Consider the following 25,126-nt stretch of genomic DNA (forward strand, 5'->3'; position numbering starts at 1 on the left):
TGCGAGCGCAGAGCCGGGCGGAACGGGCCGCATTCCGCAGCCGGGTCCTCCCGCCTGCCTTTCTTTCCCAGCAGGGAGGCGGGCAGCGCTGCGCAGCCCGTAGCCGCGTTACCCGAGCGGTGCGGGGCACAGCGGGCGCTGCCGGCTTGGCGCCGTGCCTTCCGCCCGGCCGTGCGCGCTCCTTTCTCTATAAACGCTTCGCTCCTGGGGCCCGCCGTCCCCACTACGCCGCGGCTCCGCTCTGTACCGCACGCCAGGACGACCTGGCGCTCGCCGTGCCGCACTAAGCGCACTGCAGCCCCGCGCCGCGCTCGCCTTAAAGCCGCGTTTGTGCTCCGCCTCAGGGCGGAGGGAGTCCCCGCCCTCTTCAGGGCGCCAGCGGGAGCGCGCTCCGCCCCGTGACGTCACTTCCGGCGGACGCCGTGTGGGGAATGGAGGCGGAAGTGACGGCGGCGGCGGCGCGGTGAGTGCGGAGCGCGGGGCCTCGGGGCCTCGGGGCCTCGGGGCCGCGGTGTGGAATGGCGCTGCACGGCGTTCCGGAGCTGCGCGGCGGAATCCGGCGCCCACGGGGGCTGCGCCAGGCCGGCTGTCGCTCTCCCGGTGGGCTGTGGGGCTTGGCGGAGCGCGGCTCGGAAGTGCCGGTGCCGGCCGCGGTGCCGCGCTCGGCCTTAGCGGGAGGAAGCGGTGAGCGCTGCCCGCACGGCGCTCGGTGCCGCCCGGATCCCCGCCCCAGGCTCCTAGCAGAGGGGCGGCCCGGGGAGCTGCAGCTAGAGCTGCTCCCGGTACCCGGCCCTGATCCCGGGCTGGAAGCTGCGTGTCTCCGCGGGGCTGAGCGTGTCTGAGCCGTGTGGGAGCCGTGGGCTTCCGTCTGTGTGTGCTGTAAAACAGGGGGAAAGAAAAATGGATTCAACCCCGAGGGAAGAAACAGGTCTCTACTGGCAATAGCTGATGGTGACAGCAGCAGGTGGAAGAAGGCCATTACTTCATGCCACCACGTGCCTTGCTTATCAGCAACGTGAGGGAACCAGTGGGCAGCAAGGAATGTGTGACCTGTGGGTTAATTGAGATCTGCGGAGCGGGCTCTCAACTTAAAAATGCCCTTTCTTTTTGTCTTTTCAATAAACGTGCATGAAATGACTGCAGTGTGTTCTAAACAGCTTCTGTGCCTGGAGATCTCCCCTAATCTCTGAAATCTCTGGCAGCTCAGGGATGTTGCTGAGTCTCTGACGCAGGCTGGGAAGCTGCAGTGGGATGGGGCTGACCCCACAGGCTCGCATGGCTCGCAAGGGATCTGCAGCAGTGGGTGAGGGTGGGTGGCTTTGATCCCGGGCTGCTGATAAACTGCTTGTGTTTCTGTTGCTTGGTTATTATTGCTGACGTAACCCGTAATCGGTGTGGCTTTGCAGTGTTGGTGCTGCTTTTCATCAGAGGGTAGATCTCTGTTGGATATAAGGAACTGATCTTTCACAGTGAGGGTGGTGAGGCACTGCAGCAGGTTGCCCAGTGATGTGGTTGATGCCTCATCTCTGGAGGCTTTCAAAGCAAGGCTGGATCAGGCCCTGGGCAACCTGACCTAGCTGTGCTATCCCTGTGTGTTGCAGTGGAGTCGAACCATATGGCCTTCAGAAGTCCCTTCCAACTCTGGGTTGCAGATGGCATCTTTACAAAGGCCGTAAGGATCACAGGAGGTGCCCCAGAGCCAGAAGGGGTGGTCAGTTTGTGGCAGCTCTGTGTGCACGCCGGGGCTGTGGCTTTGCCAAGAAAGAGCTGTGGGCTGCAGATGACCCAGCAGGACCATAAGTTTCAGAGTGCTCTGAGTGTATTCAGAGAGGAAAATCTCAGTCAGGGAAAATGTTCAGTGTTAGTTCCTCTTGGCTGGATGCTGATGTAAGTAGAACTGAACAGAAAGGACCCAAAAAGTGATGCATTGCCATTGTGGAGCAGCAGGTGACTGCCCAGTGAGCTCGCTGCAGTGCTGCACATATCACACCGCAGTCAGCTGCTAGGAGGCAGCCACAGTGGGGATGTTGCATCTTATGCAGGGCAGTGTTTGCGAGCTGTTTTGTCATCAGGGATTACAGGGTGGGGTTTCAGCTATTTTGGCTGATAGAAATTTGAAACAAACAAACAAACCCCCAAAGCAAATGTTGTATTTGTGTTCCTAAAAGGGCCGGTCATAATCTGACTCCAGCACTCTGTGAAAGATGTGAACACACTGAACATCAAATCTGGGTATGATATATTGGTAGAGAATTTCCAGGAAGAAGCATTGTCTTGTGAGATTAGTGCAATTAGGTCTGTGCTTGGGCTTTTTATGGGTGGAAAATGAGTTAAACCTTCCATGGCACCAATGCACTTAAATGGCCCCTGTCTCCATATATCTCACTCTGTGCAGTTCTCTGCACCAGCTGACTGGTAATGATAGTCTGTCCCTTTGGTTTGGCTGCAGCTTGGCACGGGCAGCTTGCTGCACAAGTTGCACTGGTTTAATGTGGATCAAATCTGCAAAGCTGTGCTGTAGAAGAGGAGATTCAGTGCCCCATGAAGGTGAGTTACATGGGAGAACCTGGAAGAACCATCGTTCTGTGGGACAGGAAAGGCATTTGTTTGGTTCCTCCTCTTGCTGGGCTGCAGGAGCAAACAGCCTTCAGAGCTCAGAAAGAGCCTCGCTGGAACTGCTCGTAATTATTTGTAATTATCAGCTATGTCGTGTGCGGTCTGTAATTCTTTCCTTTCCTAGGAAGTCCTTTTCGTGCAGTGTCTCAGGTGAGGCCTCCTGTCCCTGAGCAGAGCCGATGCTGGCCAGCAGACCCAGCACATGCAGCAGTGTTAATGCTGCAGCAGCACGTGATCCTGTTGCTGTGTATTTCGTTGCAAGCTTCTGGGTGCATCAAAGCCCCCAGGGAAATATTCTGTGCCCTCTACCAATGGGAGACAAAATGTCGGCTGCTAGAGGACGGAAAAGTCACCCAAAACGCACACTATCGTTTTCTGCTGGTCTCCAATTAAACTGATTAGCAGACTGCTTTGTTGCTCAGAGATCAGACTGTTTCTTGTGCTGCCAGCACGTCCTTTGGCACTGCAGGCAGTGGGATTTCTGCATTGTTTGAACCCTCGTGGTCATTGTTCTGGCCCTCCATATGCTCTGGCAGGGGAGCGAAGGGCAGTGTTCAGATCCTGAAAGAAGAGAGAAAGGAACTGCTTTAAAGGCACGGAGAGCTTTGTAATCAGGGTCACTGCTGCAATAGAAGGGGAATTGCTGGGGCTGGCAATATAATTACTACTTTTTTTTTTTTTCTTGTTCTCATCCCAGTCTGGATGACAGTGGTGTGGTTTGTGATGCCTCCCAGAAGTGTGCCTTTGCAGTTAAGATGGTGCCCGTTTGGGGCTGGGCAGAGAGGCAGCCCAGTTTCATCGCACGCTGCAGGAAGAGTCACAGGTGCTGGAAGCACTCTGCTGTGCCCCAGCAGTTTTCTGGCTTCCTGCCTCATGGGCAGCAGTGTTTTAAGGGCTGCACTCAAGCTGTGACCAGCAGCATCACCGCAGTGCCAAGGAGGGTGAGCTGCTGCTCCCAGCTCAAAGCAGGGAGATCACCTCACCGACTCCTGCCCTCTTCCCCAGCACCACAATGGCAGAAGCTGCTGTTGCTCCCCTCCAGTAAATCATTTGCTCAGCCCATGGCTGTGGCCTCGTACTTTGACCCCACAGATGGGCCGGCTCCCTGCGGTGCCAGCAAAGCAATGCTCTGCTCCCTGCAGCCACTGCTTTCTCTCCTTCGTCGCTCGTCCTGCCGACCCTGTGCTGCAGCAGGTTGGGATCCGACGGCCTCGACGAGGTCTCTCAGGTGCTGGGAAGGGCAGATGAGGTCTTTGGAGTGAGGGCTCTGGAGGAGGACACAGCTCCTACGTTATTGATTTAATTGAATTTGCATGGTGTTGCGCAGCCTGGATTCAATGGCCTGGAGAGAGATCTTGTACTTGATGTGCTGTAGCAGAATAAATGCCAGAGTGCTTGGGTACGAATGCTTCGTAGCTACAGCCCTGAGAGCCCAGTGCATGCAGCAGTTGGCTGAGGGCCTGACCCGGCCATCCCCTCCTGCTGTGCTGAGCTGTTTTTCCCTGCTCCTTTGCTCCTTCCCTGTGCTCCATCCCACTGGGCTCGCTGTCTCTGCCCCTGGATGCCTGTGTGAGCCGCCCTGGTGAGGTGAGGGCTTTTCCTGGAGTCGCTCCTTGCTGCTCTGTTTCCTCCTGGCATCTCTGCAGCCCTACAGCAGTGAGCCCCTCCTTATGGGAGCTAAAAGCCCAAGGGCTCTGCGCTCACACCGGTGCTGACTTGAAGTTCTTTTCTGCTGAGGAAGTCAGTTGTTGAGGTGGCAGATTTGGGCGCACGGCTGTCACAGTGCAGTCATGGAAAGTTGGCTGGGTTGTCATGTTTATTTGCTCAGATAGAACTTGTTATAACGTGGTCATGCAGCTTTTTCCAAGGCTGCTGGAATGCGGTGTTTGTTCTTTCTTCTGCTGTTTTTTTTTTAAAGAAGCACTGTCTGAGAGAGGCCTGAAAACTGTCTGGAGTTGTTTCTTATTGTTGTGGGCAATGCTACAGGCTTCTGTAGCCAACGAGGGGCTTTCCCTTTTCCCCTTTTAGAAGATAAATAGCACAGAACCCCTTTGTTGCTGTAAGTGCAGCTCCCAGTACTGAGCTGGCAGAGCTTAACAGTTTGCTGTGGAAATCACCAATGGCATTATACGTGCTCCTGAGAGGGCAAGGAGTTCTTTGTTTGCTCATCCTCCTCTGACTTGTATTTGCCATTTCTCATTTGCCACGGCCTCTTCTTTTGAGCATTTGGGCTGACTGGTGTGGGTTTGGGGCTGTGAATTTGGAATTCCAGGCTGCTGCAATAGGGGGCTGGTGGGGTGGGTGAGGATCTGCTTGCTGCAGCCCCTGCCCTTTGCAGGAGCCCAACCCTGTCCTGCAGAGAGATCTTTTGACTCGAGCTGAAGAAAAGCAATTTGATGATTTGGAGGAAGAGGGACATTTCATTAATTATAGATCATGAGAGATAGCAGGAGAAACTAAAGTAGCAGTTGTTAGCTCTTCTTCCACTGTGGTGGAATGAAATTTGCCCAGTTTTAGTCTAAATGCATGCATTCCTACAAAGAGGAAGGTATTTGCTCTCCTGCCTGCTGTAGGGCTGGGCTGCAGCACTGGTTTGGGATTGTGCTCAATGGTTTTGTTCCGCTCCTACGCAGCAGAATGTGCTGGTGTTTGTTTCTCTCTCATGTGCTCATTGCACCAGGGCACATCTTTGTGCTGGGAAATGAGGGCCACGAGTGTTTCCTTTCACCTGTCCCACCTGGCATCAGGCTGCCATCAGCAGGAGGTGTCAGAAGGCATTTCAGCAAAGGGAGCTTTTGGTGTTCTTCATCAGGAGGACCAGCAGGAGCAGCCAGGCCATTCAGCATAGAACCCATGGCCTGCTTTGTCCTTGCTCCAGGTCTAGCAGAGCTCATTGCCTCCTCTGAAGAAAAAAATGGTGCTATTTCTCTGTGTTCCCATCTCTCCCTGCTGCTGTGCGTAGGAGACGTCTGGTGTCAGAGGTGCTTGGCACCCAGCTGTGTGACAGCAGTGACCTGGCGCCTCCCGTTACGTGTCTCCATCTCCAGCATGAATATCAGGTGGTGACAGAACACTTGGGCATTTCTTGCCACGTTCCAAAATCTGCTTTAACTCTTCTTCCCGTTGTTGCAGGTGAAGGAGGAGAAGGGTGCCTGAATACCTATGAGTGAGCTGCAATGGATAACAAAGACTCAGAAGCTGAGATCCACCCTCTGAAGACAGAGGACGTGAAAGCTCAAGAGAACCATGAGAACTCTGTTGAGAGGAGAATTATCATCAAGCAGTCGTCGCAGCTGTCTCGCCTGTCCCGCTGGCGCACCGCCGCCTTCTTCGTCTCGTTGTTTTTGTGTCTGATCATTGTGTTTGCCTTCTCCTTTATCATTCCGTGCCCAGAGAGGCCTGTTTCAGAGAGAACGTGGCTCCGAAGCTATGACAGTGCGGGTGAGTTTGCTGCAGGAGAATGGTTACCTTGGGCCCCGTTCCCTTGTGGGTTAGGAATTGGAACTGTTGAACTCTGCCTAAGGCTGATCTGGAGCTGGGCCTGCAGGGGTGCTGCTCTTGGGAGTGAGGGCTGTGAACACCTGACCTGGATAAGCAATGGCCCGTCGTAATTGGAGTGGCCTTCCAGGAGGTGTTTGCAGGATCTAATGGAGAAATTAAATGCTGCTGTGAAGCACTGATGAGCTCACAGACCAGTCTTATTTGGAAAATAATGGGGAAGGGTGCCTAGCAGTAAATCTGCATTGCAGTTGGGTCTGTGAAGTGCTCCCTTGAAGTTTGAACTTTGGTTTGGGGACCATGAGGCATCCTTTCTCTATCAGTATGACTTTCCAGCAATTCTCTGTGACTAACAGGAAGGAGAGAAGAGCAATTGCATCTTGTTATTTTGTTAGCTGCACAAAGTTATAGTTGTTTTAATTGGCTCTTTAACCTGGGAACTGCTCCTCGGTGACTCAGCATCCACTTCTGTCAGTGCTTGCCTTTAATCTTGTGTGTGGTGATTGTGTGCTGGTTAAGCTGTAACTGCAGAGATAGTGCTCCCCACCTGGGATGAACTTTATGCTTTAATGCCTAAATCCAAAGTTCTGCTACTTTGAGATATATATGGCTGCTTTTAGCTGAAAGTGAGAAAGATTATGTATTTGGGGCTGGTTTGTTTTTTTTTCACCCCTGTATTTTGGGAATAGCAACCCCACCCCAAGACCAGAGTTGTTTTTTGTTAAACATAGTTCAGATTCTGGACGCCTGGCTATAAAAAGAGACAAATCCTCCAGGGGATGACAAATGAAAACAAATAATCCTTTGGCACTGACTTCCAGTGCTTAGTGCTCATGTCGATGCCTTTTTTTTTTGGTTGTTAATACAAAAGCCAATTTGTCCTGATGTCGTGCAGTCAGAGCTGGAGGCAGTGAGTGGGTCTCTGGGAATGTGTGCTTTGCTGCAGCCAGCTGTGCTGATGGTTGAGGCAATCCTCACCAGTGCCTGGCTTCTGCTCTCTCTTACAGTGGCTTACCCGTTTCTTGCTATAGAAGATGTGAACGAGGACAAAGTGCAAGATGTCATCTTTGCTTTCAAAGCCAGCAATGGCAGCAGCAGCTTCAACAGCTCCTGTTTGGATGAAGGTAGCTGGTTCTGAAACAGAAGGCCTTGTAGTAAGGGCTGCTCCTTTTTTAAGTTGGGATTAATGGGGCTGCCGTGGCTGATGTCCTGAGGTGGGTGCCAGTGTTGGAGTAGTGCCCATCATGTCAGTTCTCCTCTGTGTCATTAAGTTTGAAGCACTGAAATGAAGATAAGGGGAAACGCAGTGGTTCTGGGAGAGAAAACAGGATGGGGGGAGGCCTGGGGCGAGGCACAGTGCCCGGGTGGTGCAGCGTAGCAGATGTGGGCAGGGCTCACGCTCCCTCTGATGCATCTTCTCTGCAGGTCTGCCTTCTCCATGTGCTTTCATCACTGCTGTGTCCGGCACGAATGGCAGAGTGCTCTGGGAGAGGCCTGCTGCCACGGAGGTGGAATGGATGCAGTGCGGCATCAAGCAGCTCGGAGGGGCCCCGGGCTGCCTGCTGGTGGGGCAGCCGGTGTCACTGACTGCAGTTGACCAGCAGACAGGTGGGTGGCAGGCAGAATGACAGAACAGCACTATTTTCATTCCTCACCTTGTGGCTGTCGCACTTTGGGAACATTGAAGTGGCATCACGAGGTGACGTGGACAATGCACACAGAGTATTTATCATTTAAAAACCTTGCTGGAGCCGTTGGCTGGGCCCTTGAGAACTGCCTGTTCTCTGTTCCAAGGACTGGACTCTGCTGTGGTGTTTTGTGCCAGCTGCTGTATTACAAGAACAACTTTTTGACAACTTTTAAAAGAGGAGAAGCAGCCAGCAGCTGTGAATGTTCCTTGGTGCTCTTGTGGGCTGGGCACAAAGCAGTGGTGTTTCTCAGCCGTTTGTGAACAAGTGTTAGGAGTGCCTGCAGTGGCAACAAGCGTGGAGTTACAGGGATTGGAGATCTGAAAGTCATCAGGGAGAGTGCACAGGAGAAGGATTCACTGGTCTGTAGCCTGGGATTTTGCCTGAAAAAGGGAAGCCTTCATTTCTGCACCTCTAGATGAAGAGATTCTTCATCGTTCTGCCTAAAGCTGGGGGGAGGATAAAGAATGCCTGTGCTTCTGTGGGAACAAGTCTGTTGTGCCTTCCTCTCTGAAGAAGACTGAGATATATTTCCATTTTGAGGGTCGCTGTTTCAAAGGCTATAAACAATGTGTGCTCTCTCGTGGAAGCATGCATAGGATCCTGTTCTCTGTATCTGATATTGCACCCCTTACGCCCTATTTTCCAAATACTGGGAGAGAAAAATAGCAAGAAATAAAGGCTCTAAGAGATCTGAGAAAAAGCTATTGAAGCTTTTAATTTCCAGTGTAGCTGGAACAGCACATGAACCCGCAGTCAGCTGGAAAGCTTCTGCAGTAACTGAGATAATTAGCACCATTTTTCTCATCAACAGGCTTTAGTACAGGTTATTTATAGACATTAATGAAGTAGTTGCTTTTAGGTCAAAGCGTGGAAAGGTGGCTGCTGAGCCAAAGCCTTGTAACTGAAGTCAGCCATAAGGAAACAGCACATGTATGTAGAGAAACAGCTGGGCTAAGCCACAAGTCACAGGAACAACCTGGTAGGAGAACATCCTGCAGATAAATTAAAAGCAAGAGGTAAAAATTGCTTCTGATACAAAAATGAATACTCCAACAGTTGACATTTTTGGCACCTTTTTGCTGTGGCTCTAAGTAGGTCAAAAGCAGCTTCTTAGTGCAGTTGGCTTTTGCTTTGGGTTAGGAGGGCAGGTTGGAATAAAATATCAGGTTAAGTGTATTTCAGGTGGTGAAGTCTGACTTTCATCACGTTGTACTAAAACCAGTAGTCAGGTCGGTCTGTAGCTGTTAATGATTCATCATGGTGGTGGGTTGGTGAGATTCCAGGGACCTCTGCCTTCAATCTCTGCCTGTAGGAAGGTTGAAGGCGGGGTAGGCAGGTTATCTCAGAGTGACTGATGTGGGATTGATACAGTTAGTCTCTTTCTGTCAATTCAAACTGTATTACATCTTGCTTTCTTTGTTGCCAGAATAAGTGACATGAGCCAACGAGAAGGAAGGCACAGGTATTTGTGTGCTTCTGTTTGTGTGGAACACTTAGCTTTCCTGTGTGTGAAGGTAAAGCAAGCGATCTGGAACACAGCTGTTCCAAACCAAAGGTCTGTGTGGTTGGGTATTCTGAAACCAGCCTCCATAGGAAGAACAGGGGTGGGTGTGTGGTGGCACCTTCTGCCTTTACCTGTGTATGAGCCCTGGGAGTGGGTCTGGTGTCATTTCTTTAGTGGAAGAAATCATGGAATAAACCAAGGCTCTTCAGCCTGAAGAGTGTGTGACTAGAAGTAAATCTGTTTTGCTGCTTAGCACTCAAGACTTCACAAAGAATGGCTGTTTCCCCTCACAGTTCTTCTTTTATCTTTCTGCATATCTGCTGTGTGCAGAGGGCTGGGAACTCAAAGGTGTTCAGTAAACAAGCGGGCAAGGACGTGGCAGAGAGGTCTGGCAGTGCTCTGTACAAAAGACCTGCCTTCATCTCAGGCAGTGTGCGAGCTGCAGGCTGGGAAAGCACAGTGATGGGCTGTGCATTCATCCAGAACGAAGCAAGCAATCCTGGCCCTGCACTTTGCAGTTCCTTGGAGTGAGGGCTGCACTCAGCCATGGAAGTTTTGAAGTCCAATTTTATTATTCCTTCCAAACCAAACCAAAACCCTTCACTCAGGCTGGATTTAGCATCTAGGCACTTGTCTTGTTGGCTTACGTTGCTGTGCTTTTGCTGTGATCCTGGACTGTGAGGGAGCATCACAGTGCTCTGCCTGACTGGCAGAACAGTCAGATCTCCAATTAGCAGAGCAAGGTGGAGTTGGATTCACAGTTGGTGCTCCTTGGGGGCTGTGTTAGACCATGTAAGCTCCTTAATCCCTTTGTGTTGAAGCTGTCTCAGTTACCACTACCAGTTTGTTAAATCAGACTTTTTCAAGGGAATAAAACACCTTTATCTACAACTCTTTTCACAGTCTAACCAGCACAGAATTGAGCATTATGCATCAAAATATGAATTTCAGCAGCCTGATCTACTGATGGAGCTTTGGGCTATACTGAAGCCAGTTATTTATAGTGATAGTTTATATATTATTTATACTTGTAGGATGTAGTTATTTAAAACTTAAACTCTATGTAGTTTTGGCTGCTTGGGTTTTTTTTTGTTTGTTTGCTTGTTTTTAGGGGTGGAATTGTTTGCCTCCCCCTTATTTCCAGGGGGGCATTTTTCTATTTCATGTCTCCTGGTATAACAACAAATCCACGTTTGTTTTTTTCCTCAGTATTTCAGTAGAAGCTGGGGAGGAATCTCACTGGCATTGCAGCCTGCCTTAAATGACTGCAGGCAGCGTGGGGCAGTCATTCCTTGGCCCTCAGTTCTTTCTGCCTACAAAGAACAGGATTATTTTGCATTCCTGAGCTGAGGATGGCTGGGTGGGATGCAGTTCAAAGGGGCTGGTTAAGGATTTCCCCTCAGAGCACCTAGTTAGGCACTTGAGTCTTCCTTAAAAAAGAAAAAGCACAAAGCCACAGCAATCTCTCAGCAAATACTGCTGCAAATTCCTCTTGTCAGTGTCTGGAAAGTGGCCAGCAGCCCTGGGCAGAGTGCATCTGAGTGCAGCCAAAGCTGTGCTACCTGCATTGACAAGCAGCTGAGGGACAGAACTGTCTGAAGAGCTGTGATCTTCCAACCAGGGAGAGAGGAGGGGTGCAGGCTGAGCTGTGAGTGCCCCGGGAGCTTCTGCAGGAGTCAGGTTGCAGTAAAACGTGCTGCTGGAAGTAGCCATAAATGGTGTGATCAGAATTCAGCTTCTTTGTGGTCTTTAGAATGCCTGCACGAATTTAAGTAGACAGAATCAAGTTTTTAGAGAGCTGGAAAGGATTTTGCGTGCAGTGAACACAAAGGAAGATGTCTTAACCTGGGGCACTGAAAGCAAGCTGTTCTTTGTGCCTGGCTGATGGACTTGAGCCTGTATGCAGGCAGCTGGAATTGCTTTCCAGTAAGGGCTGGAGTTGTGGATTCTGGGTCTCATTTGAAATGCAGAAATACCCCATGATGAGCGTAATTGTGGCTGCCTTGCAGCGCTGATGGGCTGTCTGTGAGTGACTGCTGCAAAGTGCTTTGAGGAACAAGAGTGTTTTAAAGCCTTTCAACCTGAAGTGCTTTTCAGTGAGCATTTCCCAATAACTTCTCTTCTAGGGGAAGTTCAGTGGAAACAGTCCAATGACTTTGGAGCTAATTACACTGTGCTGACTCCCTTGTCAGTGATTCCAGATGTGGATGGCGATGGAGTTCAGGACCTGATAATCTTTATTGCTGCAGCAGATAAGGTATGTCACTGTGAAGCTACGCTAAGCCCTGTGACCAGACTGCAGGGCAAGGCAGGAATGCTGTTTGTTTCAGTCCTGCAGATTGCAGAGGAAGTGCCCAGAGGCCTCTGATGTCTGTGTTTGAGGGAGGTTCTTTCCCACGCTGCAGAAATGTACTCCCAAATCAGTGCAAGTGTTCTGTGGCTTAAGAAGAGAACCAGACAGGAACCATCTCCCTTTTCAGCCTGTGTTCCTCCCAGGCTGTGTATGGAGAGCACCTGGGCAAGATGAGCTTGCAGTTTTCTATGGCCATGCTCAGAGAAGTGGAAGTGAACAAACCCTGACAGCTTTGGCTCCTGGATCAAAGCGTGTCTGACAGCCAGTGCCTCTGTACAGCCACTGGTCTTCCTGGTACCTTCCATGGCTGTGCTTTGCCTGCTTTGCTCAGCTCTCTTCCTGCTGTCGCTGTGCTGATTAGTTCTGACTTGGGTTCACTTAGTGAAATTGCTGTTAGTTGCCATTTCTGTTTTCCAATATTGCTTTCCCCCGCTTCTTAGAAGGGAAAAAGTGAGGTAGCTAAAAATGTTTTCATCACAATCCATCCACATCCATAATCAAGTGATGTGCATCACCTGCATGTGCACCTGCACACAGAAGTTGTAGTTTCCTTGTAGCAAGGCTCGTGGGAGGAACAGGGGCCGTGTGTCCCCACACCAGAGCACTATAAGCAGACTGAGTTCTGCTTTCAGAGGCATTGTTGTTGCCAGAATCATCAGAAATTCTATCCTCTCCAACTCCTACATTTCTCTTCTGTTTCCTTTCCTCGCTGCTTTTCCTATCCCAGTTATCTCAAGACTTTTGCTTTTCTTTTAATCTTAGGCAGCCAGGACATGTTTGAAAGCAGTCTCTGTTCTGCTAAACTGCTGGACGATTTGTTTTTTGTTTAACCTTTCTGGATGTTTTGGTATGAAACCCTTCCCTCCCTCCCTCCTTTGGGACTTGGCAGGCACTCTCTCAACTCAAGTAAAAGTACACTGTGCGTTGAGACATGGCACAAACTGTGGGGAGCCTGAGGGCAGCTCTGCAGCTGGGAAAGGCAGTCTCTTCCAAAGGGAGATTCAGTCCTTAAAGTTCCTAACTTTGTTGCTGCCAAGGGCTGAAGTTGAATGTGATCTTTACTCCTGTTTTCTGAAATGGCAGAGCATTGAGCAGGGTATGGGGAAGCCTCTGGGTGCTTAGGAGGTAGGGGATCAGATGGCAGTTTCTGCTAAGTCTCACTGAGCCCTGCCTGCTGCAAGCTTCAGCACAAACACATCCTGGAAAATCAGATTTATTTCAGGATACCTTGGCTGCAGCACCTCACAGAAATATGAAGCAGTGCCCTAAGTAAGGTGCTGTGTATTCTCCCTGACTGCATGAGTGCCATTGGTTGGTTCTGTCCTGGGGCAGCTGCTGCACCCGTGCTTGCCAGTAAAGGTGAAGCTGTTCAGTAAGTGCTGATGTGTGTACCCTCCCAAATGAGAGGCTGGCAACAGCTGGTGAATGTGCTGCTCTCCTCCCCAGCAAACTCTACCCCTTGTTCACTTCCAAAGTCACCTGAGGAGCAGCAGACTGTGTTTGCTCTCCTGTCAGTCCTGCTCAAGGAGGGAAGCTCTCTGTTCTTGCCTGACTCAGCACCCCTACGAGATGCTGTCCTGGTGTGCTGTGCTTCCCCCACATCACACCTCTTGCCCACTCTTAAGTTTCATCTTGACTCTACCCTTTTTTCTCTTGGGTGAAGTGTTGTGTGGATTCTGTTGCTCTGATTCCTGCACTAAGAGAATATAAAGAAACCTGGCAACTTTTTTTTATTTTATTTTTAGTCTCAGTGAACTGGCAACAGCTTTAGAAGGGTGGTTTTAGGGCACTAAAAATAGTAGCAGAGCTACTCTGTGGCAAGAACTTGGGTCCCCCTGCTTTTGGCAGGCCTGCAAGGACAGAAACAGCTGTGCTGGCTGGTCTGCACAGTGCTTCCTGCAGGCGGTGAGAACGCTGCATTCGGAGTGATGCAACTTTAACCCTTTTTTTTTTGTTTTTAATCCCATCCCTGTGTAGATTAAGACCTTCATCCATTCAGGAAAAAATGGCAAACAGATCGGCTCCACTGGAAGCCTGAATGTGGATGGGGAAGCTCGTTACGTCCTGCTGAGCCCAGGCTCCTCCCACTACTTCCTTTTCTGTACAGGTACTGTGTAGGACTTGAGTCTGTAAGAATGGTTATAACTGTGATGTGTTAATTACTGAAGAGTTGTTGGAAACAGTGTTTTACATTCTCAAATCTATGTCCTGTTTGGAGCAGCAAAGGAGATATTTGAGGTCAAGAGAAGGAGGGACTTCTGCTGAAACTGAAGTTATACATACTGTAGTAATTTCATACTAAAAATGTTGAGAATGTAGGTTTTAAACAGTCATTTACATAGCCATGATTCCTGTGGAACTCATGGGTTGTGAACAGGTAAGATGCTGAACGTGTTCAAAAGCAGGTTTCAGTCTCAAGATACTGCTACAGCTCTGAGATACAAACCCTAAAAATGCAGTTTGTTGTTCATCTGCCAGATCCACTTCAGACGTGATCTGGAAATCTGTAGCACTTGGAGCAAACACAGGATAACTTTTCTCCCTCTTTTCTGCTCTTCTTTCTTTACCCAGCCAACTCTCTCTATGCGTATTCCCTGAAAGATCTCTACAGTGCAGCAACTGGGATGGAAATTAAGCTTCCTGGCCTTGATCAAGATCCTCAGTGGGAGAAGAACATGGAGCACACCACTCACCGCCTGACCCTTCTCAGGTTTGGTCTTGGATCTTGTCTGCTGGTGGGTTGGAGGGCTCTGATGTTCCTGCCTTTCTTCTGTCCTGACTGCCCATACAGTAAAGGAGGGGAAGCAGGTTGGGATTTTGTATGTGAGTGCAATTGGAACATGACTTGCACCTCTGGCAACTTATCCAGTGTGTGGCATCTGCAGAACCTGGTGCTTCAGCTCCCAGCCCTGCTTGACTTCCCTGCCTGTTAGAATGAGTTTCTCACTCTTACTGTGCAGGAGAAAAGAACTTGAAAGGAGTCCCTCCCCTCCACCCCCCAAAACAAAGACCACGAAGAACCAACATTCCCAGTCTAGGAAGCATAATCCATTTTCTGTTCCTGTTCAGCACTGGAGACATTCGTTACCTGGCAAAAATTCCTGGCAGATCGCGGGAGAACATCCTGGTTGTGAGCTCAGAGATGGCCGTGCTGATCAGTGCACAAAATCTTCAGACACTGTGGACCCTCAACGTGTCCCGTGTCATGAGGTAATGTTACCCATGTGGGTTCTGTATGGCATTCCCAGGCTTCCAGCTGCAGTGATCCTGGCAGATGCTGTTTTTTATTTGAAACGTAAAAGCCTGCGATGTAGCAGTTGAGTCTTTTATCAGGGTTTTTTTCTGTGAGGATAGAAGCTGCTCTGAAAGAACAGGGTATGCACGAGCTGTTAGGTTGTGTTGTGATCTGTCCTTTCTCCTCCTTTCTCTTAGTGAGCCACTGCTTGGTTACTACAAACCTGATGTTCTTGATGTTGTCCTTGAGAGTGAGATCGGACCCAACAGGAAAAAGGTTTGAAAGCTCTTCCTTTTAACTTCCTTTTTCTCTGCATGTCTCAGCTGAAGCAGACATTTTGTCGAGGGCAGCTGGTATGATGTGCTGCCTCCAGCTGATTTTAGAAGGCTTTTGGCTGGAAAATGATCTCTTTTAAGAAGCTACTGAAGGCAGCCCAGACACTTTAATTCTCAGCAAGTGACTTCGATGACAGAGCTTTGAACCTCTTGAAATAACTTGCAAGACTTGTGACTTCACTCTAACGTGGTCCACCCCAGGTCTCACAGCTCTGTGATCAAGTAGAAGCTCAGCTTCAGGTGTTTCCTTGTCTTCCCGTGTGTCAGATACTTTTCCTTTAGACAGTGTGGGACAGAGACAGCTGCCTTGACCTCTTACTCGCAGCTCACGGAGCTCTTTGATACGTGTTCCTTTTCTTTCTTCCCTGCTAGGTTATGATTGTTGAGGGTAGATCTGGAGCAGTCCATTGGGAGCTGAAGCTGAACTCTAGAGCAAAGAGCCCCAGGCCAGCCACACTTTCTACTGCTGATCATCGGTCCACCTTCCTCATCTGGGGTGAATACCAAGTAGCAGGAAATGAAATGGTGAGTAGTGCTGCTGAGTGGCTGCTTTTTTCTGGACTCAGAGTCAGAATTGTCTGGAGCCACCCTGTTTTCCCAGTGTTCACATTCAGTTCCTTGTGTTCCCCTAACTGCATCATTCTGTGCAAACTGTGGAGTATCCACAGTCTCTGATCAGCCTGGTCTGCATGTGGCAGGCATGTGCTCTGGTCTGTGCTGGTCCTCACAGTGTCCATGGCAGTGTTCCTGCTAGCAGCTAGTGTGGCACCACATTCGTCGTCCTCAGCCTGGCTGCATAGAGAAAATGGACTTATTGTCTGTGTGAGCAAAGGCACTGGATTGCCCATAGCCTTGCCTCCGTGTGCTGCTGTATTTGAGTTGAGAGGCTGCTGGCTTAGTGCCTCTGAATCTGCTGCTGTTTGACCTGCAGCCTCTGCAATAGTACTGCACGCAGTGATGTCTCGTGGCCACATTAATGTCTTCTCTGTGCTCCAAGGCAGTCTCTGGTGGCCCTTGTGTGCTGCTCAGCTGTGTGACAGAGCCCTGCTGGAGCAGTGGCTGGCAGTGGTGGTGACAGTTTGCGTCTTGGAGGATGCCTGAACACCAGCTGAACTTCCTGTGCTTTTCTTGCTGAGTTTGTCAGCCTTGGGGCAAATCTGTCTCTTGCACACAGCAGACAGGCCTGTTGTTCGCAGGAAGGTCAGGCACCAAGCAGGCAATAAAGTGCCAGCACTGTTATGTTGGCCATGCACAGGTAACTGACTGGATGCACTCTGTTGAACATGAAATAATGGCTGAGCCTGGTATTTGGGATTACTGTGTTCTGAGCATGTCTTGTTGGTTACAGACGTCAGCAGCTCCTCTACAGAAGCTGTATCTTTTCCATCCTTCCTACACTAACGTCCTGTTGGAGCTCCGCAACAGCACAGATCAGATAATTGCCTTCAATGGTGAGTTCTCCCCCTTTGGCAAGGAGGTGCAGGAGGATTCCTGCTGCTGCCTCCAGGATGCTGGGCGCGTGGTGCTGGGCTCGTGGCAGCCATCTCATGCTGGGCTGTTCCTTCTGCTCTGTTACAGCCACGCTGTTCGAGCGCAGCCGTCACGCCTGCTATGTGCTGGTGAGGGGGCCTCAGCCCGGCGAGGAGCCTGGGCTGGTGTCTGTGATGAAGCGTAAGCTGAAGGAGGACATCTCTGAGAGCAGAGTGATCTGGCTGAGCCAGGTGGCTGTGGACAGTGAGCAGTACATCCGTGACCGCCTTTACAGGATGCGGTACCACAGCAGAGCGTGAGCTTGCCAGGAGACCAGGAGAGTCTGCAGGCTGCTTCTCCTCTGCAGCAGTGCTCTTAACAAACCCAGATCGTGGATTCAAATGGGAAGCTGCCTTTGTCGATCCGCAAACCAAAGCATGGCTGGCAGGGAAGCACCCCCCACTGCCTGGGTATGCCCAGGATGAGGGAGCAGCTGCCAGTGCATCCGTTGTCAGAGCTGATGGGACTTCAGTGCTTGGCCACCACTGAAGTGTCGTGAGCTCAGGGATGAGGGCTTTCCCCTTCATTTTTTTGTGCCCACAGAACTGTGCTGGCTCAGTCTGTAGGTGGAGGAAAACGTGCTCTCTGGGGATGCCTGCACTGATTGTTTCTTGGGTGCTTGCATGAGAAGTGGAGCTTCTGTGTGTGGTGTTAGGTTTCCTTTCTGAGTCAGCTGTCCTGGCTGCTGGAGAGGTGCTTGGCTGCAGGCTGATCACAGTTACACTCTCCTGAATTTGGGCCCCTGCTTCAGTAGTGGGTATGTGTAGTGCTAGACTCCAGCCTTGTGACTGGGCTTGGTCTTACCTGGGCCAGCAGAAGAACGCAGATTGAAGTGTCATTCTACTTAGAAAATGACCTTTTCTCCTAAGAGCAGCCCCGTGTGCCTCCCCCTGCAGTCACAAGCCTGCCTGTGTTTTCTGTGCTACTTCCTTTCCAGCCAGGCTGTGCAGCACTGGTGACACCAAAAGGGAGCTGGTCTCCTACCTGACTTATGCACCAACGTTCCTCTCACCCCGCTGTGTTTATAGGGGATATGAAAACCAGCCTAGGCTGACTGGTCCCCGCAGGTACGGACATCACCTCTCCTCTTGGTTTCAAGGTGCAATAGGATCTAGGCCATTTTTTTAACAGTGGAATTGCACTTTAACCTTTCCTGGGAGCTTGGCTTGCTGTTCCTGGGAGTCCTGTTCCACAGTGGCAATGCCAGCTGTCCTGCAAATGCTCCTGCAACCTTACAGCTGCTCTGGTGCCCATCTGAGTATGGTCCCCTGTGCCAGGAGGTGGGCATGTTGCAAGACTTGGTGAAACTACAGGAGCTATTTATGCAGCACAGCTCCGTGGAGAGCTGTGTGCTGCCTCCTCGCCCCAGGTCGAAGTGATGCTGGCTGAGGAACTCCAGGTTGTTGGCTCTCAGGGGCCAGCCTGGTGTCCCCAGAGAGAGAATGGGTTGCTGTGTGGAGGTGATGTCTCACTTGGAGGCTTTTCATGGTGAGATGTATGCCCTGCTGGGCACCAGTGCAGGCTGCAGAAGCAACGTGCAAAGCCTGGAAAAGATTTTGAGTAGGCTGCCTGGTCCTGAAAGCTGCTGTCCCTGCACCAGCTGCACTGACACACAACCACAGTTTATACACTGGTGTCCCTTTGATTGCTGAGAAGGTGGGCAGAAAAGGCACAGCTTAGCGTGGTGGAGTTTGCACCCTTAGGAACATCTCTGTTTAGTGCTTGGAGTGGGCACCTGGTGCTGCTGTCAGGTGGCCCTGGGGCTGCCTGAAGGATGCGCCTGCGCCGTGGCCCAGGGCTGAGTGCTGCAGGTCGGGTCCCACTGCAGTTCTGTGGGTGGGAGCGACGTACCTGGGCTGTATTCTCATTGGAATGACACTGTCCTTCATCCTCAGCTCTCAACTCAGACCTGACTTTTCCAGTCGGTAACACTGAACGTCCCTTATGCTGGGTTTTCAGTTCTGGGGGGCTTTTCTGGCTTTAAGTTGTCCGTTTGTGTTTCCAAATACTTTGGAGACCCAGAGTTCCCTGTGGCAGCTCAACTAAATGAATCAGTGCCAAACCAGCACCTTCTTAACGAGTCCTTTTTCCAGCTTCTTTCCCTGTGTAATTGTTTTCCGCAGTACTTAATGAATGACTTCGTGCCTTGATTCAATAACTCAGATGGGTGATGATGGCATTATATCACTGTGTTATGCATTAGTGTGTTTTTTAACACTAAGACTGTTGGGTTCTTTAACTTATTGCAAATTGTGCTGTATAGGACTTGGTCTAACTGTAATGGTTTCAATAAATCCTCTTTTGCATTGTTTGTAAATGGTGCCCTGCTTCTGTTGTTGCTGCTAACGAAGAGCCGAAGTTAGGCAAGAATGGAGTGTGACTTCCCAAAGGCAGAAAACCCCTTCTGTGGGAGGGACCCGGTGTCCTGGTGATGCTCCCACCTGTGGAGGTGGTGCCTGCCTCTCCCCTTTGTTCTGGTGCTCACGCTTACCCTGAGCACGGTGTGACCCCAGGGAGCAGCTGGGATGTGCCAGCCCAGCCAGCTGTGCTGGTGTCAGGCCAGAGGTGAGCAGGAAGAAGTGAGCTGATACTGAAGCGGTTGCTCTTCCCTTCTGGCAGAGAGGAGCCCCGTGCTGCTGGAAAAAAAGGGCCTCTTGGCCCCTTAGAGCCACTCTGAAAAGCGGTCCTTGCAAATGCACCTCTGGGGTGGCACTGCAGACCCCTGGCTCTCCTGCTGCAGCAGTGAGGATGCTGGACCCTGCAAAAGCAGTTAGGTAACAGAGCTGGGCTGGCCTGTCCCTTCCCCCTGCCTGGGACTCGCTGACCTGCTTTTACACCCCAGATTCCTGCTGCAGTCCATCAGCATGAAAATCTCTCTCCAGGGCTTGGATTTGGATCAAGCCAGAGGAAGCCGTGCAGCACGCAGTGTCTCCTGGAGCGTGGCACCATCTGTCACTGCCCCGTGGCTGCCAGCACTGAGGTCCCAGGTTCCATCCCACCACTAAGACTCCTGCAGCTTCCCCAGCACCTCACCCCAGGGCCTTTGTATGCCCCAGCACCAAGCTGAGCCTTGAGCAGCCACTTTGTGACGGGGCTACATCAGCAGCAGGGGAGGGTTCCTGATCCCGCACATCTGCACGGTTTGTCAGTAGTCACAGCGCAGGCTGGCCCCCCCTTGGTGCTTAATGGGCTGGGGATGACCCCACGCTGCCCTGTGGTTGTGCTCAGCTCCAAGGCTGAGTGCCAGAGGGCATGAGCCTGCCTCATGTTTACATAATGGCCGCTATTAATCCCCCCACAGCTGGGGCTCAGCTCTGGGAAAGAGAATAATCCTGTGTGAGATCCTCGAGCTCTGCTCAGATTAAGGGGTGGCGGGCAGGCAGAGCAGCTCAGCTGCCAGCCACCATCCTTGCCTGCCCCTGCCAGCCCATGGGGCCTCTGCATCCCTCGCTTGTTGCCATCCCACTGCACCCAGCTCCAGGTGCTGCTGCACGCTGGGGATGCACGCTGCTGGAGGTGCACGCAGGGCTGCAGGGATCCCTCCTGCACTCCCGTGTCACCCCTTGCTCAACACCATGTAAACCATCACCGCTTTCCCCACGGGATCCTTTATTTCTGCATGTGTTGTGATTGCCCCGTGGGGCAGGCCGTGCGCCAGCTCCCTCTGGGGTAGGAAGGATCTGGGGGCAGCGAGCGGGGTCTGCAGGGGATGTATGGCTTCTCTCCTTCAGTGCTACTGCGGGCAGGGTGCCGTGGCAGGGCCTAGCTCTCCTCCTCGGGCACAGCTGCAGGACTCCTGCTCTTCTCTTCACCCTTGGCCTCGGTGTCACCAGCAGGCAGGAGCAGAGCAGGGCTGGGGCTGGAGTGCCGCTGCTTGCGCATGAAAGGGAACACCCTGCAGGCAGAGCTGGGCTGAGCACCGCGGGGACCCTCAGCACCACGGCACCCCGGCACTGCCCTCACCGCTTCTTGGTTTCCGGAGGGATGACGGCTTCTGCCAGCAGGTTCCTGTAGAGCTCCGACTTAAGGAAGCGTGGGTAGGAGTCCTGGAGGAGCAGAGCATCAGGCCAAGGCTGAACCCAGCACTGCCCGCCCGGTACCCACCTTCTTCATCAGCATGTAGATGTGCATCTGTGCGTCGTCCATCACGTAGCGGTGGGGCGTCTTGATGCCCTCCAGCGTCCGCTCCATGGTTTTGCTATCGATGTTCACCCAGCGCGTGGCTCCCGGAGCCAGGAACTGCCTGGGGATCGATAGCAGGTGACCAGCAACCAGCCTGGCCCGGCCCCACGCTGGGATGGAGGGCTGGGATGGTCTCATCCCGAGGACCCGGCCCTGCTGCCCCATGGCACTCACTGGTAGATGGAGTCCACGATCTCACTGATGCGGGATTGCTCCCCGTAGCGCAGCTCCTCGCATGCCTCCCAGAAGCTCAGATTCTCAGCTGGGGGAAGAGGATGTGGTGTTGAGGAGGAGGACGTGGTGTCGGGATGGGGACGTGGCATTGAGGAGGAGGATGTGGTGTTGGAGAGGATAGTGGTGCTGGGGAGAGGATGCGGTGTTCAGATGTGGGGGTGGCACTGGGGAAGGGACATGATGTTGGAAGAACATGGTGTAGGGATGGGAGTTGATGCTGGGGAAGGGATGTGGTGTTGGAATGGGGATGTGGCATTTGGGAGGCCATGGTGCTGGACACCACCCATGGGCAAACCCTCCTCAGGTCCCAGCAGGGCCCAACAGCAAGGCAAAGCCGCACAGCATGGAGGCAATTGGTGTGAGGTGCAGCGGCAGGCTGGCTGGCAGACAGGGCTCACTCACCACTGAACTCCTTCTTGAGGAACTCGAGGAGCTGTGCACGGCCCAGTGGGTCCAGCAGGAGCTCACTGAAGTTGAAGCCCCAGCGCTCCACCCGCAGCTTCGTGGGGGTCGTCACCCTGCGGGCAGCGTGCAGGAAGGGCTGGGGGCTGCAGGCATGGCCACCAGACAGCAGGGCCGCTTCTGTCCTCTCTCTGCAGCCGTCCCAGGGCTGGTGGCTCCCTGGGGGTTTACTTACGTGGGGGCATTCATGGCCCAGTAGGTGGTGTCGTCGGTGATCCAGGGGTTGCTGGGTAGGCAGCCCGACATGATGGGGTCGTGGGGCACGTACTGCTCGTTGAACTTGAGGTACCTGCAGGGAGGGGTGGCTGGGGGGCTGGGCCACATCTCACCGCCCTCCGTGGCCTTGACTCTCGGGGGATGCACGGGGGCAGCACGGGGAGGGGTGAGTCCTGGGATCTGCAATGGCCTCGGCTCTGCCCATCGTCACTGGGCATGTGCTGAGGGGGGCTGCCAGCCCGCTGCAGGAGCTCACCCTTCGAGGCAGATGGACGATTTCACCCTGGTCCTGGCCATGGCCTTCCTGCAGTACTCAATCTGGGCCAGCCATGGGCACACGTCAGGGCTCTGCACCGTGCAGCACCCCTACGGCTACCCCATGCTCCACTCACCTCTCGCTTGTAGTAGTCCATGTTCTTGGCCTGGAAGAGATGTGAAGGGCTGGGTGAGGGCTTGGGAGTTCTCTATGTATCCCTTGTGCCAGGGGGATGCCTCCCCCTGCCTCCACCCCACTGAAACATCCCAGCAGGAACCCGACCTCCTGCCCCCTGCAGCATGACAGCAGCCCTGGGCTGGAGACACTTACGTGGACAGATGACATGGCACACAGAGGAGAGAAGAGAAAACGCAGCAGTTAGAAAGGAGGGCTGGTGGCTGCGGGGCACAGGGTACCACAGTGCACACACCAGGGCAGCTGCAGGGATTAGAGCACCAGCACAGATGGCAGCAGGTGCACGGGAAACAGCCCTCCCCACTTAGCCATGGCAGTGGGGGCAACGGGACACAAGGACATCAGTAGGGCTAAGGAGGTCACCGTGCAGGGTGGGACGTGGGGCAGCCCCGTGGGTCCAGCTCTGCTCACCAGCTGCACGCGGGTGGTGTGGCAGTTCCTGCGCTCAGGGCCCTGCTCCAGCACGTTGGGAGCTCCCGGCTGCAACAAGAGCCATGTGCTGGGGTCCCCCGAGCACACCCAGCCAGCTGTGCCCGGACTGCACACTGCCACCAACCGTGTCCCTCCCAGCCTGTCCTCACCGGGGGCCGGTTGACGAGCCAGTAGGCCTGCTCCTGGCAGTCGATGACAATGCGGTCACCCTTCCGCCGCTGCTTGGCCGCCCTGTTTGTGCAGAAGTGGGGGGTTGGCAGCTGGGGGCCGCCCCATCCCTGCTGCCCATTGCCATCTCCATCACGTCCTCATGCTCACCGCAGCTGCTCCCGTGCTTGCATGACTACGAAGTCCCACGTGTGGTTGATTCTCTTGTGCAGGAGGTTGTAGTTGTCCTGGGGAGCAGCAGCCAGGTGGGCACGGCGTGGGACCTGCACACTTGCCCAGCCCTGGGTCCTGTTGCTGCTCCAGCACGGGGACAACACCCCTGTTGCAGCCCCACGCCGGGCGAGCTGAGGCCCCACAGCTCATCACACGCACCACTCACCTTCTCATGCTCGATCAGGTCGCCCTGCTTGCGAATGTTCTTCTTGGCCAGGTAAATGGCTGCAGAGGAACAGAGCCGCTCAGCGGGGCTGGGACCCACTGTGGTCCATGGGTTCTCAGCTGGTGGGCACCTACCATAATCCAGCTCGGTGGCCGGCCACTTGGTGCTGGTCCAGAAGTACGGGGTCTGGGGGGAGAGGGGCCGGGCTGAGCAGCACTGGGGTGCTGTGGGTTGGTGCTGCGACCCCGACTGCAGAGGGCACCCACCTGGAAGCGGTACGGCGACTCATCAGCACGCAGCACCAGACTGCGGGGGTCCCGGAGCGGGTAGATGTAGCCGTGCCTCACGATCAGGTTGCCGAGGTGCAGCGACTCTGGGTGGGGGCAGCGGGGGCTGCCGGGCGGCTCTGCGAGCTGCCGGGACCCCCCGCCCCGCCCCGGGCACTCACCCTCCTCCGAGATGCCGTACTTCTGGATGAGCCACTCCACGATGTCGTTCCCTGAGGATCGTGGCAGCGCTATGGTGCGGTGCGGTGCCCCGGTCCCAGGGGGCACGCGGGGTTACGGGGCACAGCCGCCCGCCCTAGGGAGGGCTCAACCAACGCGGCATCGCTCCCAGCTGTAGTTCTGAGCACATTTCTGAGTGCCGAGAGCCGCCCGCTGTGCTGTGCCATCCGAGGGCCGCTCCCGTGCACCGCTCCCCTCCTCACCACCGCACCGCCCCGGGCGCGATAGCCCACCTGTCATGGCATGGGGGATGACGGTGATGAGCAGCCTCTGGTTCCTCATCTTGATGCCCATGTCCGGGTCCTGCATGCTGACGATCATCCGCTCCATCTGTGGGGCACCGGCCGCGCTCAGCCCCACGGCGGAGAGAGCGGGGGCACGGGGAACCGGGACGACTCGGACGCGGGGCACCCCGCAGCCGGCAGAGCTGTCTCTGGGCCGGGGCAGCCAAACTTACTCCCCTCGGACCCCGACGCCCAGTGCGGTGCCCCCCGCCCGCTGTCTGCCCCGTGTCCGCCCGGTGCCGGCTCACCTTGCCCAGGCACGGCATTTGCAGGCGGGACTGCCCGCCGCCGCGTGGACCGCCGATGGTCATAGCGGGTGCGCGTCCCGCACCGCACCGCACCGCTCCTCTCCGCCCGGGGCTGCGGCTTCCCCGGTCCCAACCCCGCCCCGCCCCGCCCCGCCCGTCCGCCCCGCGCTCCCCCTCGCGGCTGCAGCGCTCTGCTGCCCGCCCGGTGCCCCCCGGGGCCGTGCGGGGCCGTGCGGGGCCGGGAGAGGCCGGCCGTCGGGTCCAGGAGCCCAACGAGGGGCGGCGGGCGGGGTGAGGGCGGGGAGCGAGGAGATGTGCGGGGTGTGTGTGAGTGTGCAGGAGGTGTATGGGTGTGCGGGGTGTGTGTGTAAATGCAGGGGGATTCGGGATATGCGGGGTCTGTGTGAGCGGGAGGTGCACGGGATGTGCACGGTGCGCACATGCGGGAGGTACGCGGGATGTGCGCGGGGTGCGTGCGGGGTGCACGCGAAGGGCGGACGGCGCATTCAGGGCCCATTCAGGAGACGGGCCGAGCGCTCGCAGCGTGCGGGCAGGGGATGCGGGGTGCGGACAGAGCTCCGGGTGCGCTGAGGACACGGCGCCGAGCGCCGCCGGCTCAGGAGACGCCCCGATCCCGCGGCTGCCGCTCGGTTCGCGGTGTGCGGGCGGGGGACGGGGCTGCGGGCAGAGCACGCGGCGCGGGCAGTGCGGACAGGCGCGGTGCGGGCGGGCGGCGGATGAGCTCACTGCAGTCACACCGCCCATGAGCGGGGCTGGAGCCGCCCGGCGCCGAGGGGCGGGG

General features: G+C 54.1%; 2 protein-coding genes across 8 annotated transcripts; one reads left to right on the forward strand and one right to left on the reverse strand.

The window, feature by feature from the left end:
- Positions 1-397: 397 nt before the first annotated feature.
- Positions 398-19,079, forward strand: FAM234A (family with sequence similarity 234 member A). Of its 6 annotated transcripts, none has more exons than XM_042827816.1 (12): positions 398-463; positions 5,749-6,057; positions 7,122-7,238; positions 7,540-7,722; positions 11,436-11,566; positions 13,640-13,769; positions 14,234-14,372; positions 14,732-14,872; positions 15,095-15,173; positions 15,605-15,757; positions 16,581-16,683; positions 16,811-19,079. In XM_042827816.1, exons 2-12 carry the CDS (start codon positions 5,793-5,795, stop codon positions 17,020-17,022), a joined length of 1,653 nt encoding a protein of 550 aa, XP_042683750.1. In that variant the 5' UTR covers positions 398-463; positions 5,749-5,792; the 3' UTR covers positions 17,023-19,079. The 6 variants fall into 6 exon arrangements, with proteins under 6 accessions (XP_042683750.1, XP_042683752.1, XP_042683749.1 ...); XM_042827818.1 differs by lacking the exon at positions 398-463 and adding an exon at positions 2,442-2,547; XM_042827815.1 differs by lacking the exon at positions 398-463 and adding an exon at positions 3,711-3,810.
- Positions 19,080-20,364: 1,285 nt separating this feature from the next.
- RGS11 (regulator of G protein signaling 11) lies at positions 20,365-24,401 on the reverse strand. Of its 2 annotated transcripts, none has more exons than XM_042827907.1 (17): positions 24,325-24,401; positions 24,026-24,122; positions 23,735-23,785; positions 23,553-23,659; positions 23,421-23,472; positions 23,287-23,345; positions 23,058-23,134; positions 22,889-22,970; positions 22,719-22,787; positions 22,249-22,272; positions 22,113-22,174; positions 21,816-21,929; positions 21,581-21,696; positions 21,119-21,206; positions 20,867-21,005; positions 20,726-20,808; positions 20,365-20,657 (listed from the first exon to the last, which is right to left on the reverse strand). In XM_042827907.1, exons 1-17 carry the CDS (start codon positions 24,385-24,387, stop codon positions 20,525-20,527), a joined length of 1,416 nt encoding a protein of 471 aa, XP_042683841.1. In that variant the 5' UTR covers positions 24,388-24,401; the 3' UTR covers positions 20,365-20,524. The 2 variants fall into 2 exon arrangements, with proteins under 2 accessions (XP_042683841.1, XP_042683840.1); XM_042827906.1 differs by having other exon boundaries at positions 22,249-22,278.
- Between the last annotated feature and the right edge of the window lie 725 nt (positions 24,402-25,126).

Source organism: Centrocercus urophasianus, unplaced genomic scaffold, assembly GCF_019232065.1.
Source record: "Centrocercus urophasianus isolate 14NV4802_14NV808 unplaced genomic scaffold, USGS_Curo_1.0 seq_29, whole genome shotgun sequence".
NCBI lineage: Eukaryota > Metazoa > Chordata > Aves > Galliformes > Phasianidae > Centrocercus > Centrocercus urophasianus.